At 43.7% G+C, this 19,643-nt stretch overlaps 1 protein-coding gene across 2 annotated transcripts in view; it reads right to left on the bottom strand.

The window, feature by feature from the left end:
* The window catches only part of SMAP2 (small ArfGAP2), a 51,036-nt gene extending 43,745 nt beyond the window's left edge, over positions 1-7,291 (bottom strand). Inside the window, exon 1 of one of the 2 annotated variants that reach the window (XM_003937006.4) lies at positions 6,750-7,291. In XM_003937006.4, the coding sequence (XP_003937055.1) occupies positions 6,750-6,852 (103 nt within the window). In that variant the 5' untranslated portion in view covers positions 6,853-7,291. The remainder of the gene's footprint in view (positions 1-6,749) is intronic. The other variant, XM_074380598.1, reaches the window with a different exon arrangement.
* Between the last annotated feature and the right edge of the window lie 12,352 nt (positions 7,292-19,643).

Raw genomic sequence — 19,643 nt, 5'->3', positions numbered from 1 at the left:
AAAAGTAAAACTAGTAAAATCAAGATTTAAAAAATTACGATCAGCAATGGTAAAAATAGATCATGCAGACATTTGAGTGACGCATTACTTTACAAGGTACTTTCATATTTCAAACTAGGAAAATTAAGCTGAGAAAGTTAAGTGGTATGTGGAATCAGGTCACCAAGATGCAATAAGCAAAGTAAAGAAGTTTGACTGGCTGTTCCAACATCAAGTCTATAGACTCTTCTATTACTCTGTCTCTCCACCATCTTAAGAGTGGGGCTTCACTACTAAAAATACAAAAAATTAGCTGGGCATAGTGGCGCGTGCCTGTAATCCCAGCTACTCAGGAGGCTGAGGCAGGAGAATTGCCTGAGCCCAGGAGGCGGAGGTTGCGGTGAGCCGTGATCGCGCCACTGCACTCCAGCCTGGGTACCAAGAGCGAAACTCCGTCTCAAAAAAAAAAAAAAGAGTGGGCTTATATGCGTGTATGGGTCTAGGACACTTTCTTTTTGTTTTGTTTTGAGACGGAGTTTCGCTCTTGTTACCCAGGCTGGAGTGCAATGGCGCGATCTCGGCTCACCGCAACCTCCGCCTCCTGGGTTCAGGCAATTCTCCTGACTCAGCCTCCTGAGTAGCTGGGATTACAGGCACGCGCCACCATGCCCAGCTAATGTTTTGTATTTTTAGTAGAGACGGGGTTTCACCATGTTGACCAGGATGGTCTTGATCTCTTGACCTCGTGATCCACCCGCCTCGGCCTCCGAAAGTGCTGGGATTACAGACTTGAGCCACCGCGCCCGGCCTAGGACACTTTCTAAGATGCCTTCAAAGAGAACAGTGTCCGCTGGGTGCGATGGCTCAAGCCGGTAATCCCAACATTTTAAGAGGCCAGGGAGAGCAGATCACTTGAGGTGAGGAGTTTAAGACTAGTCTGGACAACATGGTGAAACTCTGTCTCTGCTAAAAATATAAAAAGTAGCGAGGTACTTGTAATCCGCGCTACTCAGGAGGTTGAGGTAGGAAAAAGTTGAACCCGGAAGGCGAAGTTTGCAGTGAGCCAAGATCGCACCAGTGCACTCCAGTGCGATGAGACTCCATCTCAAAAAGGAGAGAGAGAGAGACAGAGAGAGAGAGAGAGAGAGAGAGAGAGAGAGAGAGAGAGCAAGCACAATGTCTTCCAAATCATTTAAGAATACCTTTCAGTTTAATCAGGATAACCTGGTCACAGCCTTAGAAAATACTTTCAAAGAACAAAGCACTCCTCAGTGTGCATGGAAAGTGAATGTTCTCCATGTTCTGTTGATTGAAAAATGCAGATGTCAAGAGCTGTGGGTAATATGCTACTGTTTGTATAAAAGCACTGCAAAGGAATATATTTAAATGTAGTTGTTTGTCTATGCCTGTATTATCTCTTAAAAGTCATGTGAGAAATTGCCAAGAATGGGCTGGGCACGGTGGCTCAAACCTATAATCCCAGCACTTTGGGAGGCCAAGGCAGGTGGATCACCTGAGGTCATGAGTTTGAGATCAGCCTGACCAATACAGGAAAACCCCATCTCTACTAAAAATACAAAAATTAGCTGGGCATGGTGGTGGGCACCTGTAATCCTAGCTACTCGGGAGGCTAAGGCAAGAGAATCACTTGAACCCAGGAGGGAAAGGCTGCAGTGAACCAAGATTGTGCCATTGCACTCCAGCCTGGGCACCAAGAATGAAACTCTGCCTCAAAAAAAAAGAAAAGAAAAGAAAAAGAAGAGGCTGGGCACAGTGGCTTGTGCCTATAATCCCAGCACTTTGGGAGGCCAAGGTAGGTGGATCACAAGGTCAGGAGTTTGAGACTAGTCTGGCCAACATGGCAAAACTCCATCTCTACTAAAAATGTTAAAAAGTTGCTGGGCATGGTGGCAGGCACCTATAAGTCCAGCTACTCAGGAGGCTGAGGCAGGAGTTGCTTGAACTCAAGAGGCAGAGGTTGCAGTGAGCCAAGATCGCGTCATTGCACTCCAGCCTGGGCAACAAAGCGAGACTCTGACTTAAAAAAAAAAAAAAAAAAAAAAAAAAATTTGCCAAAATGGTTATCTCTAGGGAGGGAAAATGGTGGCTCAGAGATGAAGGATAGCAGAATGACTTTACACTGTTCCTATTCCCCTTTGGACCTTTTGGATTTTGAACTACATGAAAGTGCTACCTCTTTCTCAAAGTAAATTTAAATGTAAATTTAAAAACATATAATACGAGTTAGAACAGAGGCAGTAGTTAGGTGAGTTGAGGTGGAACATTTCAGAGATAGGATGTAGCAGAAGAAGGGAAAAGCAAAAAATTATTAGTTTCTGTTGGACTCTAGAATTCTGCGTGGTGTTTCAGTCTGAAGTAAGTATTCCTAAGATGTTCAAATTTCTTATACTCTTAACTCTTTGCCCCATCTGCCAGGCACGGTGTGTCACACCTGTAATCTCAGCACTCTAGGAGGCTGAGACGAGAGGATTGCTTGGGCCCAGGAGTTAGAACCAGCCTGGGAAACATACTGAGACTCTGTCTCATTTGTAAGATAAGCCAGTAAATAAATAAATAAATCTTTGCCCAACCAACAGCTCTCAACTTCTCACAAAAAATGATACACTGAGAAAGAAGTATCCCAACAGTGGACACAAATATTTAGGTCATCAGAAAGGTAGTCAGCCCTCCATTAGAAATGGGTTCTGCACCTGTGGATTCAACCAACTGCAGATTGAAAATATTTGAAAAAATGGCTGGGCCCCGTGGCACATGCATGTAGTCCTAGCACTTTGGGAGGACAGCTTGAGCCCAGGGGTGTGAGGCTGCAGCAAACTATAATCACACCACCATATTCCATCCTGGGTGGCAGAGCAAGACCTTGTCTCTAAAAAAAATAAATAAGAAAGAAAATATTCAGTAAAAAATGGATGGTTGTGTCTGTACAGAACATGTGCAGACTTTTTTCCTTGTCATTGTTCACTAAATTCAGAGTAACAACTACTGACATAGCATTAACATTGTATTAGGTATTATAAGTAATCTAGAGATAATTTAAAGTGTAAAGGGGGATGTATATAAGTTATACCAAACACTACGCCATTTATATCAAGGACTTGAGCATTTGTGGATTTTAGTATCCCAGCAGGTTCCTGGAATCAATCCCCCATGGATACCAAAGGACAACTGCAGATCCTTTCATGGCAAGTAAGACAGTATCCAGTTTAAAACACAGTCTCTGAAGAGGTAGCTTAGCAGTTATTTCTCACACTGATAAAATCTAGAATTGCAGAGCTAGAGGTTAAATCTTGGACCAGCATGACCTCAAGTACAAAAGAGATATGACCCATACCCAAAAATGGAACCGTCTCAACCAGCCAGAGTTACCATTGACATATCTGGAATTTTCATTTTGTCCTCTGTTCCATCACTACCTAAGTCAGTCCAAAAGTTCACCCTAAAAGTCTTATCAACCCCAGGGCTTTGGGTAATGAAGAAAACACATCTTGAGCCTACAGCAAATCATAGCATTTCTTTAAAAGGCAGTATCAAAGTAGTTTCCTTTCCCACACTGAAATTACTGGAATGGCTTAGTGGTCCCAGAAACTGGTGAGGCTCGTGCCCAAGCAAGTTAAAAACCCCAGGAACAACAAAACTTGTACTAAGTAAAAAGAACACATGCTTGTTCTCTATTCTGATGTTTCTTTGTTTTGTTTTGTTTCTGAGACAGGGTCTTGCTCTCTCACCCAGGCTGGAGCGCAGTGGCATTCGATCATAGCTCACTGTAGCTTTGACCTCCTGGGCTCAGGTGATCCTCCTGCCTCCACATCCTGAGTAGTTGGGACTACAGATGCACACCACCACACCTGGCTAATTTTTTAATTATTTGTGGACACGAGGTCACACTATGTTGATCAGGCTGGTCTTGAACTCCCGGACTCAAGTGATCCTCCCTCCTTGGCCTCCTAAAGTGCTGAGATTACAGGTTTGAGCCATCACACCGAGCCTCTATTTTGAAGTTTAAATCACATACCTTAAAAGACAATTAATAAATGTTCCTAAGTATAAGAATTTTTTAAAAAGTCATTGCCAAAGAGTTATTTTGGGACATTGCAAAAATACCTGCTCATAGGTCCATAGTTTATGCCACAACATCAAACTGGGTAATAGACGAGCAATCACTCACCATATTCAGTTACCTTTCAATTTTTCAGGAAAGGACACAGGAATACAGGTAAATAAACTCAAATCCAAATCTCATTTTAGCCAACACTTTTTAAAATTCCTCCTCCAATGAAACGTATTTTTTATCAGAGCTAACATGTAACAATCTACTGATGCAAATGTCTTTTCCTTCAACCATCTGACAGTTGTCCAAATGATCATTACGACAACCAAAATCAGAAAACAGGAGGGGAAAAAGAGGGGACTTCGAGGGGTGGAATGGCATAGATAACTCATAAATTGCATAAATGGAGGTCTCAACAAATGCCTATTTGTCATAATTAAAAGATGACTGACCCATTGTCATCTCATTTTTAATACAATGACCAAGTCACTGAAGCCACTCCATAAAATGTAAAACTAACTTTTGAAAAGAAATTGTTTGAGGATCCAGGATTCTATCATGAACAGTAGTTAATAAAGTGTGCAAGCCAGCAGTTACTAGTTCTCATTAAGAATTCTGATATTTCATATTCTGATCCCCAGTAAGGTTATTAATAAAAAGCAATGGAAATTTGGGGCTGGGTACCATGGTTCACGCCTGTAATTCCAGCACTTTGGGAGGCCCAGGCAGGTAGATCACCTGAGGTCAGGAGTTCAAGACCAGCCTGGCCAACATGGTGAAACCCCAACTCTACTAAAAATACAAAAATTAGCTAGGCGTGGTGGTGGGTGCCTGTAATCCCAGCTACTCAAGAGACTGAGGCAGAAGAATCACTTGAACCTGGGAGGCGGAGGTTGTAGTGAGCCAAGATTGTGCCATTGCACTCCAGCCTGGGCCACAAGAGCAAAACTCTGTCTCAAAAAAAATAAATAAAAATAAATAAAAAGCAATGGAAATTTGGAGAAAGAAGTGGTGAATCAGCCTCTCTCTTCCATACGCTATATTTTATTGGAATACGAGTAAGTATAAGAGTAATATGAGAAATGGGGGAGGGGGTGATTCTAATCATCAAAATGGAATCTGACTCTCCAACTGCAGCAATGCTCATTCCAGTGGGTTGCTTCACTGTGACTCAAGATCTGTCAAATGAGGACATAAGGGAATTTGAATAAAGCCAAGATACACTCCTGAAATAAAATTAATCTTCCCATAGATCTAACAGAAGATCTAACGAGAATCAACCTCTAAGAAAGTTGGAGGTTGATTCTAAATTGATTCTAAAATACTTTTTTAAATGAATTATTGCTCATGCAAAAATTCAGGAAGGAATTCTAGGAACTTATTTTCCTAATGGCACATTCCATTTATCTATTGGTAAAGGTCACTGAAATACATTACTAGGTGTCTATGTATCATTCCCCTGTTCTCCGTTTATGACCTTATTCTTCAAAAATAAAATTGAAACCATCAATTACATATATCCTTCCTTTCTCAAAATAAATACAAATACAATTGAATCATTTAATAAAATATGCCTACTATGCTATACGGCAAACAACCCTGGCAAATCCACTGCGTTATGAACAAAAGTAAATTAATAGTCGCCCTCAAAATGTAACTATCCATTTCTCCCCAACCAAAGGGAAAAGAATTTTCCCAACTCCTCTAATTATAGGCCAAAAGAATTTGAAAATACAGAAAAAATATTATAGAAGCTTATGTAAATGTCAAATGCCAATATTTCACTAATAACCAAGATTTCCTATTGCATTGACTTTTAATTATATCAAATCATGAATCTTTTAGGGCACAGAAAACAAAGACTAAATGGTTCTGTCAATTTACAATGATCATATTTCACCTTTAGAAGTGTGATCACCATGGAAGCAACGAATTCCATGTTTCTCCACTGATTAAACAAATCCTGCACTACAGGCATAATTGGCTAGTTTCCGCCACCACTCATACACATAGGCCTCCAACGCACTCTACAAGCCAGGGCTAGGCTGTCTAGAAATCCGCACTGTGTCACACTGCATAAGGCAGCTTCCCACTGCACACATCCATAAAGCCACCTAAGCACTCTTGTCAGAGCTTAGCAAGGCTGCAAAATGACAGAAGTTCCTAACCAAATAGCAGGAAGCAACCATCACCACCTTTAAAAATCATTTAAGCAGTTTTCCTCTCCGCCATCTCACTTCCCCCCGCCCCCGCTCCTCCTCCTCCTCCTCCTCCTCCTCGTCATTCTTTCTCTCTCTCTCTCTCTCTCTCTCTCTCTCACACACACACACACACACACACACACACACTGCAGTTCATCCCCAGCTTTGCAAGTGACATGCTGGGCGCTCTAGACTGACAGCCGGCCCAGAACTCATTCAGAGCCCTCAAATACAGACATTCTCACCTGAACACGCCAGACAACTTCCACCTGCACCATCACCTCCACCCTCCCCGACACACACACACTGGCTCTAGCAAGCTCTCCCCACGTCAATCCCCGAGCTGCAGAAAGCCCAGCAGGCTCACTGCAAGCGCAGCACGCGTTTCCACTTATAAGCCGAGTTGGGCGGCCTAAGCTCCAGAAACCTCCTCCTCATGCAGCCCACCTCCACCACCCCAACCCAGCTGGACCCCTGGCCTGCCAGGTGGGATGCGCTACCTTTAGACTGGCAGTCCGCACAAAACTTATTATCCTCCTCCAGCAGCAGGTTGGCCAGGACAGCCTGGTACCGATCCACGTCCTTCACCGACTTGCCTGTCATGGCCAGGGTGCCGGCGGGGGCAGAGGGCGACGCGCCCTCCTCGCCCCCAGAGACCCCTGCCTCAGTCCGGGGGTGAGGACTCCCAGTGCCCTGCCCAGGGGTACCTCCTGAGCGGGAAGAGCCTTCTCCGGCGTGGCCGGGCGCCCCTTCCCGGGTCGGCGGCGTCCGGCCCCCCACTCCGCAGCCCCTCTGAGCGGCGCCCCCTGGCGGGCTTCGGGACAGGCCCGTGTCCAGGAGAGGCTGCAGGGCCAGGGACCCTCAGCCGAGGCAAAGGAAGACCTCGGGCCTCCTGGGTGCCTGACGCAGAAATGACCCTCCGGCCGGCCTGTCTGCTGGCCGTGTGTCCCGCGCCCCGGTTTCCCTGGCAGCTGCCACCAGCTCCACCACCACCTCCGCAGCCTACTTCCGGCAGCTCTTCCTCCCCACCTCCACCCTGCCCAGCCCGCGCATGCGCCCCGCCCCCACGGCGCCGCACTGGGCTCTTCCTTCGGCTCCGCCTCTCGGGAACCAATCCGGGGAGAAGCGGGGGGCGGGGCTTCGGTGGGGGCGGAGGGAAGGGGTGGGCACTCCCCCTGCGTGTCCTTGGAAGAGAATGAATGGAGCCTGGTAGAAAAGGAGTGGAGGGAATGGAAGAAAGTGAAGGAAGACAACAACTAACATTTACTGAGCTCTTACTATGCGCCAGGCACTGTATTAAGCGCCTTATATGAATTATCCCAATATAATCCCCACAACAACACTATGAATTAAATACTTATCATCCTTATGTAACCTGAGGGTTGTGGATAACCCAAAGTCCTCCAGCTTGTTTTTTCCAACAGCCAAATGGAAGAGTACCAGGATACAGGAACGTCACCCCCTCCCTAGATTTTCAGAGGACTCTGGTCACCTCTCACTTGGAATACCTGCTCCCACTAATACTCTAGCTCTCCTCTGTGACTCCCACCATTTTTGGTTATTGTTTGGCCTGGTGCCCAGACAGTTTGCTTCTTCCATTTCTTAAATTCTCACAAAACAGTGACTTTTGTGTAGGAGACTTTTACTGAACGTTATTTGGGAAGGGTGGGGGGACGGTGATTAAAGCATAACACAGATCAGGCAACTACTTGAAAATGATTATTAAGCATCATTGTCCAAAGCTACCCTTGCTACAGAGAATTTCTCATTGGCTGTCCTTTTCCTTAGGAATCCACCTGCCATCTGGCTTGTGTTTTCATTCATTCATTCACTGAGCACAAAGTTACTGAGAAATTTCTAAGTATCAGGCACTACATTAGGGGAAAGGGAAACAGCATGATCCAATTTGCACCACTGCACTCCAGCCTGGTGACAGACCGAGACTCCGTCTAAAAAAAAAAAAGAAATCACTCTGGCTGCCATGGAAATAATGAATCAGAGAAGATAGTAAGCAGATGCAAAGAGTTATCTAAACTCTAGTGAAACACTCTCCTCCATTTCTTTATTTTCTCCCGGGATCCCCTCAAAGCTTTCATCTCATCAGAGGAAAACTAAACATTTCTATTACTTTATTTTATTTATTTATTTATTTATTTACTGAGACAAAGTCTCACTCTGTCGCACAAGGTAGAGTGCAGTGGTGCAATCTCAGCTCACTGCAACCTCCGCCTCCTGGATTCAAGCAATTCTCTGCCTCAGCCTCCCAAGTAGCTGGGATGACAGGCACCCACTGCCACGCTCAGCTAATTTTTTTTAGCAGAGACGGGGTTTCACCATTTTGGCCTGTCATTGAACTCCTGACCTTGTGATCCACCCGCCTTGGCCTCCCAAAGTGCTGGGATTGATTACATGCGTGAGCCACTGTGCCCGGCCTCTATTACTTTATTAATCAGAACAATTGAATTTTCTAAGGCTAAGCCTCTTCCCTTCTAGTCATGCCTAGGAAACCTCACTTTTAAAAACACACAAGTGGGCCGGGCGTGGTGGCTCAAGCCTGTAATCCCAGCACTTTGGGAGGCCGAGGCGGGTGGATCACGAGGTCAAGAGATCGAGACCATCCTGGTCAACATGGTGAAACCCCGTCTCTATTAAAAATACAAAAAATTAGCTGGGCATGGTGGCGCATGCCTGTAATCCCAGTTACTCAGGAGGCTGAGGCAGGAGAATTGCCTGAACCCAGGAAGCGGAGGTTGCGGTGAGCCAAGATCGCGCCATTGCACTCCAGCCTGGGTAACGAGTGAAACTCCGTCTCAAAAAAAAAAAAAAAAAAAAAAGTAAAAACACACAAGTTCAGGACATGCAGTGGCTCATGCCTATAATCCTAGCACTTTGGGAGGCTGAGGGTAGATCACAAGGTTAGGAGTTCTAGATCAGCCTGGCCAACATGGTGAAACCCTGTCTTTACTAAAAATACAAAAATTAGCTGGGCATGGTGGCAGGCACCTGTAATCCCAGTTATTCGGGAGGCAGAGGCAGGAGAATCACTGGAAACCCGGAGGCAGAGATTGCAGTGAGCCAAGATCATGCCAGTGCACCCCAGCCTGGGGGACAGAGGGAGACTCTGTCTCAAAAAAAAAAGAAAGAAAGAAAGAAAGAAAGAAAGAAAGAAAGAAAACCCATACAAATAGGTATTACCATCACTATTTTCAGTTGAAACAAACAATCAAGATTAACCAGTTGCTGGGTGTGTCGGCATACCTGTAGTCCCAGCTACTCAAGAAGCTGAAGCCAGAACATCACTTGAGCCCAGGAGCTGGAATTCAGCCTAGGCAACGTCATAAAAATCACCCTTCCAACCCCCAGTGTACCCTATTACCCTGTCTCTAAAAAAAAAAAAAAAAAAAAAAAAAAAAAAAAATCCCAGTTAATTGTGGTGAATGGTGATTGTGCCTTAGTTCAAGCCCTCCTCATCTTCATCCCTTCACTCTGCAAATAGCCTTCCTGCCTTCGTCTAAATCTGGTTAAATTTATCCTTCACCCTGCTCTTCAGAGGGAGCTTTTAAATGCCAAATCTGATTGAATCACACTCTTCTGCTTAAAAATCTTTTAGTGGCTCTCCATTGCCTATGGCAGTGTTTCTCAAATTTTTCCACCTAGTGAGAGATCTCATGGTTTTGTGGTTAAGCACACAGACTCTGGGGCAAGAATGCTTAGGTTTTAATCCTCAGCTTTTACCACCTATTATCTGCATGACTTTGAGCAGGTTACTTAGCCTCTTGGTACCTCAGTGATTTCATCTGTAAAATGGGAGTGATGATAACATTAATAGTAGCTATTTCACAAGATTATTATGAGGCTTAGCTGAGATAATGCCTCCAATATAATTAGAACAGCCCTTGGCACATAGTGAATGATAGACAATTAGTGCTCTTCACTAAATATTTCTGGTGTTTTGCCTTCTGAGAACACGGTAGGATTTTATTTCCTGGCCTTCAAGTGATTGGGAAAGACCGATGAGTTTGAACAGAAAGGATGTATCACTTTGTGTCTGAAGCATCTATTTGCTGCTTTGAGACTCTTCTTCTCTTTCCCTCTGGCATGGCAACCATCAATGCTGAAGATGTTGGTTGCTCTATTAGCCTGGATTTCTGTGTAGCTGATAAGCAATAGCTCTCTGCCAGCTGCCAGGCCATAAAGGATAACAGCATAAGCAAGAAATAAGCATTGTGTTGCCATTGAGTTTTGTTTGTTTGTTTACTACTGTATAAGCTAGCCTATCCTAACAGATACATCAAGCATTAGCTCTTTTAATTATCATTACTAATAGCAGAGTAAAGTGAGTGCATAGCACAGGGTCTGAGGATATTAAAAAGCAGACTGCTCTTCCTAAGTACACTTTTTTTTGTTTTTTGTTTTTTGTTTTTTGTTTTTATTGTCACTTTTTTTTTAAGTATTGAATTTTGCTTTGACAAGTCTCACAAAAATGTTCACTCTATTCCATCACGTACATGTTATCCTATCATAAAACTGTTTCACATTAATTATAGAATTTTCTTTTTTTTTTTTTTGAGACTGGGTTTCGCTCTTGTTACCCAGGCTGGAGTGCAATGGCACGATCTCGGCTCACCGCAACCTCCGCCCCCTGGGTTCAAGCAATTCTCCTGCCTCAGCCTCCCTAGTAGCTGGGACTACAGGCGTGCGCCACCATGCCCAGCTAATTTTTGTATTTTTAGTAGAGACGGGGTTTCACCATGTTGACCAGGATGGTCTCGATCTCTTGACCTCTTGATCCACCCACCTCCGCCTCCCAAAGTGCTGGGATTACAGGCTTGAGCCACCGCGCCCGGCTAATTATAGAATTTTCTATCTGTCCCAGTGGCTGCTGAGCATAATTATAGAATTTTCTATCTGTCCCAGTGGCTGCTGAGCATAGTTTGGTAGCATCGTATCTAATAGATTTCCGAAAATTGGAATGAATTGAAGAATCCTGACCCCACATTTCGTACGCAGCTTCCAGATAATTTCTCGTCTTTATCTTTTGTGTGTGTGTGGCAGTAGAATTTATTAAATGTGCCCTTTTAAAAAATTATTTGAAACAGAGATGGAGTCTTGCTATGTTGCTCAGGGTGGTCTTGAATTCACAACCTAAAGCGATCCTCACACCTTGGCCTCCCAAAGTGCTGAGGTTATAGAGATGAGTCTAAAATGTGGCTTAATATAGGCACCTGGTCTTGACCATGGTGCTCTTAATATATAAAGCTCGGATGCCTTGGCAATTTTTCTTGAGTAATGACACCAGGAAGTTGTTAGCCAGGTGAATGTTATGTACAAGCTCATCGTCATCTTCACAGGGCCAACAGCCACAGCCAGACATAGCAGCTTCTTCAGCTGAAACTCGGTTGTGGACTTCACTTCAACCACTTTGGCCACCATGTTTTTGTTGCATGTCAGCAGGGAAGGGAACTTACCCACCTTATTTAGACCTGGGCTGAGGATTCATGAGATCCTCTTGATCAGAGACTCTGAGGCTAAAACACATCATACTTCTTCAACAGCTGCTTGATCAATTATTACTAATATTCTTGTTGTGTTTTTCAATGTCTCAATGCCTATGTGGAGGATAGCCACAGCTTTGGACCATATATATATATATATATATATATATATATATATATATATATATTTTAGACAGGGCCTCACTCTGTCACCCAGGCTGGAGGGCAGTGACACAAACACAGCTCACTGCAGCCTCAAATTCCCGGGCTCAAGATATCCTCCCACCTCAACCTCCTGAGTAACTGGGACTACAGGCACATGCCACCATGTCCAGCTAATTTTATGCATTTTTTTGTAGAGATGGGGTTTCCCCATGTTGCCCAGGCTGGTCCTGAGCGGCTGTAATCAAGCAATCCTTCTGCTTTGGCCTCCCAAAGTGGTGGGATTACAGGCATGAATCACTGTGCCTGGACCATCTAATTTTTATTTAATAAATTATTTTCTATTTGTAGAAATAGGATCTGGCTATGTTGCCCAAGCTGATCTCAAACTCCTGGCCTCAAACAGTCCTCCCACTCAGCCTCTCAAAGTGCTGGGATTACAAGTGTGAGCCACCGTGCTTGGCCTCTTCTTTTTCTTTAAATCAGAGTATTTTGAAACCCCAACTTACATAAATAATGACAAAATAAAAACTATTTTGGGGAGAGAGAACCAAGATGGCTGATCACTAGCAGCTCGGGATTGTAGCTCCCATTGAAAGCGCAAAGAAGGAGAGGACGCCACACCTTCACATGAATTCTTGTTGCTCACGCACCAGGAGATTCCCAGCGGAGGAGCCCCACGGGTCGCCAGCGCGACTCTTGTGACCGGCGAGGCGGTTTTGCCAGCGCCTCGGAGCGTCAGTTCTCGGTGCAGAGTCGGAAAAGCACCCTCAATCTTAACGCCGCTGATTTAGTCGGTGCAGTGGGTTGCTCAGATTTCGGCGCTGAGAATCAGTAAGTTGGACGTCCACTCAGAAACCCAATTACAAAGACGGTAATTATAAAGACCACAGATGGATAAATCTACAACGAAGGGAAGAAAACGGTCAAAAAAGGCTGAGAATACCCAAGATCAGAACGCCTCTTCCTCAGCAGGGGATCCCAGTTCCTCATCAGCAACGAAACAAGGCTTGATGGAGAACGAATGGGTTCCAATTACAGAAGCAGGCTTCAAAACGTGGATAATAAGAAACTTCTGTGAATTAAAAGAACTTGTTATAACACAATCTAAAGAAACTAAGAACTTTGAAAAAAGGTTTGACGAAATGTCAACAAGAATACAAAATTTAGAGAGGAAAATAAGTGAATTGATGGAGCTGAAAAACACAATACGAGAACTACGTGAAGTATGCACAAGTTTTAACAGCCGAATTGATCAAGCAGAAGAAAGGATATCAGAGGTCGAAGATCAACTCAATGAAATAAAACAAGAAGACAAGACGAGAGAAAAGAGGATAAAAAGGAACGAGCAAAGTCTCCAAGAAATATGGGACTATGTGAAAAGACCTAATCTACGCTTGATAGGTGTACCTGAATGTGACGAAGAGAATGAATCCAAGCTGGAAAATACGCTTCAGGACATTATTCAGGAAAATTTTCCCAGCCTAGTAAGGCAGGATAATATTCAACTCCAGGTAATACAGAGAACACCACAGAGATATTCCTTAAGAAGAGCAACTCCAAGGCACATAATCGTCAGATTCACCAGGGTTGAAATGAAGGAGAAAATACTAAGGGCAGCCAGAGAGAAAGGTCAGGTTACCACAAAGGGAAGCCTATCAGACTTACAGCAGATCTCTCAGCAGAAACCCTACAAGCCAGAAGAGAGTGGGGACCAATATTCAACATCCTTAAAGAAGAGAACTTTCAACCCAGAATTTCACATCCAGCCAAGCTAAGCTTCACATGTGAAGGAAAAATAAAGTTTTTTGTGAATAAGCAAGCACTCAGAGATTTCATCACCACCAGGCCTGCTCTGCAAGAGCTTCTGAAAGAACCACTACACATATGAAAGGAACAAACAGTATCAGCCTTTCTAAAAAAATTATCAAAAAGAGCATCAATATAATGAAGAATTTACATCAACTAATGGACAAAATAGCCAGCTAATGACAGTATTAAACTCACATATATTATTATTAATTCTAAATTTAAATTGACTAAATCCCCCAATCCAAAGACAGGCAATTTGAATAAAAAACTAAAACCCATCAGTATGCTGCATCCAGATCCATCTCACATTCAAGGATACACAAAGACTCTAAACAAGGGATGGAGAAAGATTTACCAACCAAACAGAGAGCTAAAATAAATAAATAAAAAGCAGAAGTTACAATTAAGCAACAAAGATCAAAAGAAGCAAAGAAGGACATTATATAATGATAAAAGGATCAATGCAACAACAAGAAGAGCTAAAGATCCTAAATATATACGCACCCAATACAGGAATACCTAGACATACAGGACTTATAAAGAGACTTAGACTCCCACATAATAATAGTGGGAGACTTCAACATTAATATTAGACAGATCAATGAGACAGAAAATTAACAACGATATTCAGGTCTTGAACTCAGATCTGGAACAAGTAAATGTAATTAACATTTATAGAACTCTCCACTTTAAATATACAAAATATACACTCTTATCAGTACCACATCATATCAATTTAGAAGTTTAAATGAAATCTTGGTTGGCTCCTTGTTTGTTATTCTCTTCCCTCATTTTCTTTCATGTCTCCATTATTAAGGACAATTATAGGCATACCCATATTTGGACTGCATTCTAGCCTGGGCAATAAAGCAATACCCCCATCCTCTCTCCCTCTTCCTCTTTCTCTTTCTTCCTTTTCTTTATTCTAAAAAAAAAAAAAAAAAAAAAAAAAAAAAAAAAAAAAAAAAAAAAAAAAAAACTATTTTATTAGAAAAACCACAGTAGTAAAATGCCCAGATTACTACCAAGAAAAAGGTACAGTTAACGTTTTTGGACTATTGCCACAGGAAATTCTCATTAGTGTATCTTCTAGCTAAGAGATCAAAATCTCTTAAGCCAAATGTTGATCAGTTTCTGATTCACTGGCCAGTCACTACCTATTCCAGATAACACTCATAGAATGACTTGTTCATTTAGAAAGCTGGATAATTATGCTTCTGGTTTTACTGTCAGCCCTGTGTTGAGACAGTTGATTGAATGAACTATGAGTTCAACTATGAGTTCATCTTGAACTCATAGTTCATTCAATCCACTCTCTTCAACCAACTTTCAAACTTTGTTTTCAGTGTGGACAACTTGTCATGATTATTTAAAAGCCTCCCCTGCCTTGTGGTGGATCGCATGTTCAGCCTTGAAAACAATCATCTACTCCAACTCTATGAGCCCTGAGGTGGAGCCGCATGTCCCTCCTCTCCTACTCCAGTTTCCAGACATCCATTTTCACAGCCCAAAACTCCTGGAAGAGCCTCCATTTGCCATTGCTGATAGTGTCTACTGTGAGAAGCCAAGGTCTTTATCAGTTTCTCTGTTTCCTGATGCTCACAGCACTCGTACTACTCAGAATTTCAGCTGATAGTAGTCATTGGTCCCTTACAAAGTTGTAGAGTGGGGTGGGTGGAGTTTAATTTAAAAAAGAAAGATGGAGAGAATGGCCTCTCCCCAGTTCTGTGCCACACATCGTCATCTAGGTCCCAAATTAGCCCTGCTTGTGTGCAGTCTCACTAAGTTGTTCTTGAAGACAGCTTGGCTAGCATCTCTCCTTCCTTCCTTCCTTCCTTCCTTCCTTCCTTCTTTCCTTCTTTCCTTCCTTCCTTCCTTCCTTCCTTTCTCTCTCTCTCTCTCTTTCCCTCCCTTCTCTCCCTCCTTCTCTCTCTCTGTCTCTGTCTCTGTCTCTCTCTCTCTCTCTCTCTCTCTTTCTTTCTTCTTTCTTGGCAGACTATCACTCTGTCTCCCAGGCTGGAGTGCAGTGGTGCAATTTTGGGTCACTGTAACTTCTGCCTCCCAGGTTCAAGCAATTCTCCCGCCTCAGCCTCCCGAGAATCTGGGACTATGTATGCCCACCACTACACTCGGCTAATGTTTTGTATATTTAGTAGAAACAGGGTTTTGCCATGTTGGGCAGGCTGGTCTCAAACTCCTGACCTCAAGTGAGCTGCCTGCGTGGACATCCCAAAGTGCTGGGATTACAAGTGTGAGCCACCATGCCCAGCCTTGGCCAGCTTTTCAAATGCCCTCTCTCACCACAGAGGCTCAAGGAGCCTGATGGGAAGAGATTTCATGCCAACCCAACCCACCATTTTTCTCAAGACAACTTGTGCCCCCTACCTTAACTAAACTTCTCTCTCTTCCCTTCTTTCCCTTAGTTTCAATAAAACCTTCCATGACTATGAACTGATAGAGATTCTGGGAGAAGAGGTAAAACTGTCTGTGCTCGCGGTCTCTGAATCCCAGCATGACTCACCGCGATTGCAATCCCACTGCACTGTCCACAGGTGCATAGCAGTGACCAGATATCATACATGAGCAGTTGTATTGCAACCATGTGATGACACAGAAGAGTAGGCATTCATATAAATAAATAGTTTCTGCATTTTGAGAGCTTATGAAGGACTGAGCAAGTATAACTGATCAAGGCCTACTCCAAGAACTCTGTAGCATAATGACAGGAAATTGCCCCACACCAGAGCCTATCGACATGAAATGGCAGAACACTGAGGGGAAAGGCAAGATCTGAAGTTTCCAGAGAGGAAAAACGAATCGCATGAAAAAGAATCGGGAATGAGAATGGCAAAGAGTTAACAGTAGCACTGGAAGCCAAGGGACAATGAAATTTTGCCTCCAAAATTCTGAGGAAAAAAGAGTTACTCACTCAGAATTCTGTACCCCGCAAACTACTGTTCTAGAGGGAATGTTAAATAAAGACACTTTCAGATACTGTAGGTTTCAAAATCTTGCCTCCTGTACTGGCTGTGTTCCATTGCCTTCCACATCATCTCTCAGCCCTTCACCTGGCTCTGAGGTCTTAGAGACAACTTTGATGGACAGCATCCACCTGGCTCCTCGGCACACTGGCTTCTGTGTTCAGCCAATGGGAAGAACAGTGGGAAATCAGAGGGCAGGAAGAGAGAGAGTTATTTATTTTCTCTGCTCTCTCCCTACTGGCAGAGCTACTGCCTGCTCCAGTGATAGCTGAAGTGTCTGTGACAGTGGCCCTTGTACCTGTGACGGTGTCCCTCTCCTACAGCAGGGGCTCACACCACCTTCTGGTCATACTTTCTCCACGGCTTCTTCAGGCTTTGGGGCAACAGCCATCTGCACTTGCTTGCCCCAAGGTACATTATGCCCTTGGTTGATTTTCTTTCACTCTTCTCACACTTTGCAAAACGGTCACTTCTTTAAAAATCTCCTCACTAGCCTCTTTTGCATTGGCCACATGCTTCCTATTGGAATCCTAACCAGTTCATCTCCCATGCACACTTTGTCAAAAATGACAGCATAGGCCAGGCATGGTGGCTCATGCCTGTAATCCCAGCACTTTGGGAGGCTAAGGTGGGTGGATCATGAGGTCAGGAGTTCGAGACCAGCCTGGCCAAGACGGTAAAACCCTGTCTCTACTGAAAATACAAAAATTATCCAGGCGTGGTGGTGGGCATCTCTAATCCCAGCTACTCAGGAGGCTTAGGCAGGAGAATCACTTGAACCCAGGAGGCGGAGGTTGCAGTGAGCTGAGATCGGCGCCACTGCACTCTAGCCTGGGCAACAGAACGAGACTCCATCTCAAAAAAAAAAAAAAAGCATAATCAAGTAAAGCACCAAATCCAGAAAACAGAGCATTCAACACAGGAAAAAGAGGAAGGCTATTCCCAGGCTGATAGTGAGGGGAATTCCAGGGTGATGATTCCACAGCAGCAGGCCTCTTCCAGCTTAGAGCAGCAGGGCAGAAACTTTGGGATGGACAGTGCCAAGAATAATGAAATTTATAGCTTAGCTGATGTGTTAGAACTTACCAAGAGGAAATTCTCTTCTGTCAGAGGATTAGGAGATGAATTAATCATAGATTCACAGGAAATTAAGCACTCCAAAGTGGAGCAATTATTGACTCCAGGAAAAACAAAAAGTTTAACGAGGAAAAAAATGTAATCAATGCATACAAAAAACAACTGTCAATAATATTTAGTCATAATATTATAAACATCGAGCATTAATTTAACAAAATATTATTTTGTTTTGTTTTTCAGACAGAGTCTCACTTCGTCACCAAGCTGGAATGCAGTGGCATGATTTCGGCTCACTGCAACCTCTGCCTCCCGAGTTCAAGTGAGTCTCCTGCCTCAGCCTCCTGAGTAGCTGGACTACAGGCATGCACCACCACACCCAGCTAATTTTTGTATTTTTAGTAGATACGGGGTTTCACCATGTTGGCCAAGACGGTCTCGATCTCTTGATCTCATGATCCACCCGCCTCAGCCTCCCAAAGTCCTGGGATTGTAGGCACGAGCCTTCGTGCCCAGCCCAAAAAATGATTATTTAACTATACTAGGAAAAAGTGAGAAGGGAATCCGGGGGAGTATATATAAAGAAATCTAAATCCTCATCTTCCATGGCAGGAAGTGAAAAAACAAAGCTGGGAAGGTAAATCATGGTGGTATAGGCATGTCATTTGGGTAAATACATAAATTGTAGAAGAAACAGTTATAAGAGTTGAAAATGGTTGTCTTAGAGGGGTAGGGACAGAGATGGGTTAGAGGATCACTGTTTGTCATTATAAGCCTTGCATAATTACTTGACTTTTTTTTTTTGTTTTTTGTTTTTTGTTTTTTTTTTTGATTTTTTTTTTTTTTTTGAGACAGAGTTTCGCTCTTGTTACCCAGGCTGGAGTGCAATGGCGCGATCTCGGCTCACCGCAACCTCCGCCTCCTGGGTTCAGGCAATTCTCCTGCCTCAGCCTCCTGAATAGCTGGGATTACAGGCATGCGCCACCATGCCCAGCTAATTTTTTGTATTTTTAGTAGAGACGGGGTTTCACTATGTTGACCGGGATGGTCTCGATCTCTTGACCTCGTGATCCACCCGCCTCGGCCTCCCAAAGTGCTGGGATTACAGGCTTGAGCCACCGCGCCCGGCAAAATAATGTCAGATTTCTTTTTTTTTTTTTTTGAGACGGAGTTTCGCTCTTATTACCCAGGCTGGAGTGCAATGGCGCGATCTCGGCTCACCGAAACCTCCAACTCCTGGGTTCCGGCAATTCTCCTGCCTCAGCCTCCCAAGTAGCTGGGATTACAGGCAGGCGCCACCATGCCCAGCTAATTTTTGTATTTTTAGTAGAGATGGGGTTTCACCATGTTGACGAGGATGGTCTCGAAATTACTTGACTTTTAAAACCACGTGCATGTTTTACTTTGATTTAAAACTTTAAAAAAATTGACCTAATATATGGGAAGGCAGAGCAAGAAGGCCAAAAATAGAAGACCTCACCAATTGTCCTCCCCACAGGAACACCAAATTGAACAACCATCCACATAAAAAAATCACCTTCATAAGAACCAAAAATACAGTGAGTAATCACAGTACCTGGTTTAACTTCATATTACAGAAAGAGACACCGAAGAGAGTACAAAAGACAGTCTTGAATTGCTGATGCCGCTACTCCCCCATTCCCCAGCAGCAGCTGTGTGGATCAGAGAGCGAACTTGTGTGTTTGGGAGAAGGAGAGTGCAATGATTGTGGGACTTTGCATTAGAACTCAGTGCTTCCTTATCACAGGGGAAAGCAACCCTGGGCAGAACTCAGTCAGTGCCCCCAGAGGAAGCATTTAGACCAGCTGTAGCCAGAGGGAAATCACCCATACTAGTGGTCTCATCTTTC

Source organism: Saimiri boliviensis, chromosome 11 (genome assembly GCF_048565385.1).
Source record: "Saimiri boliviensis isolate mSaiBol1 chromosome 11, mSaiBol1.pri, whole genome shotgun sequence".
Lineage (NCBI taxonomy): Eukaryota > Metazoa > Chordata > Mammalia > Primates > Cebidae > Saimiri > Saimiri boliviensis.
Note: the sequence above shows the minus strand (reverse complement) of the source record. Positions and strands in the feature narration are given on the sequence as shown.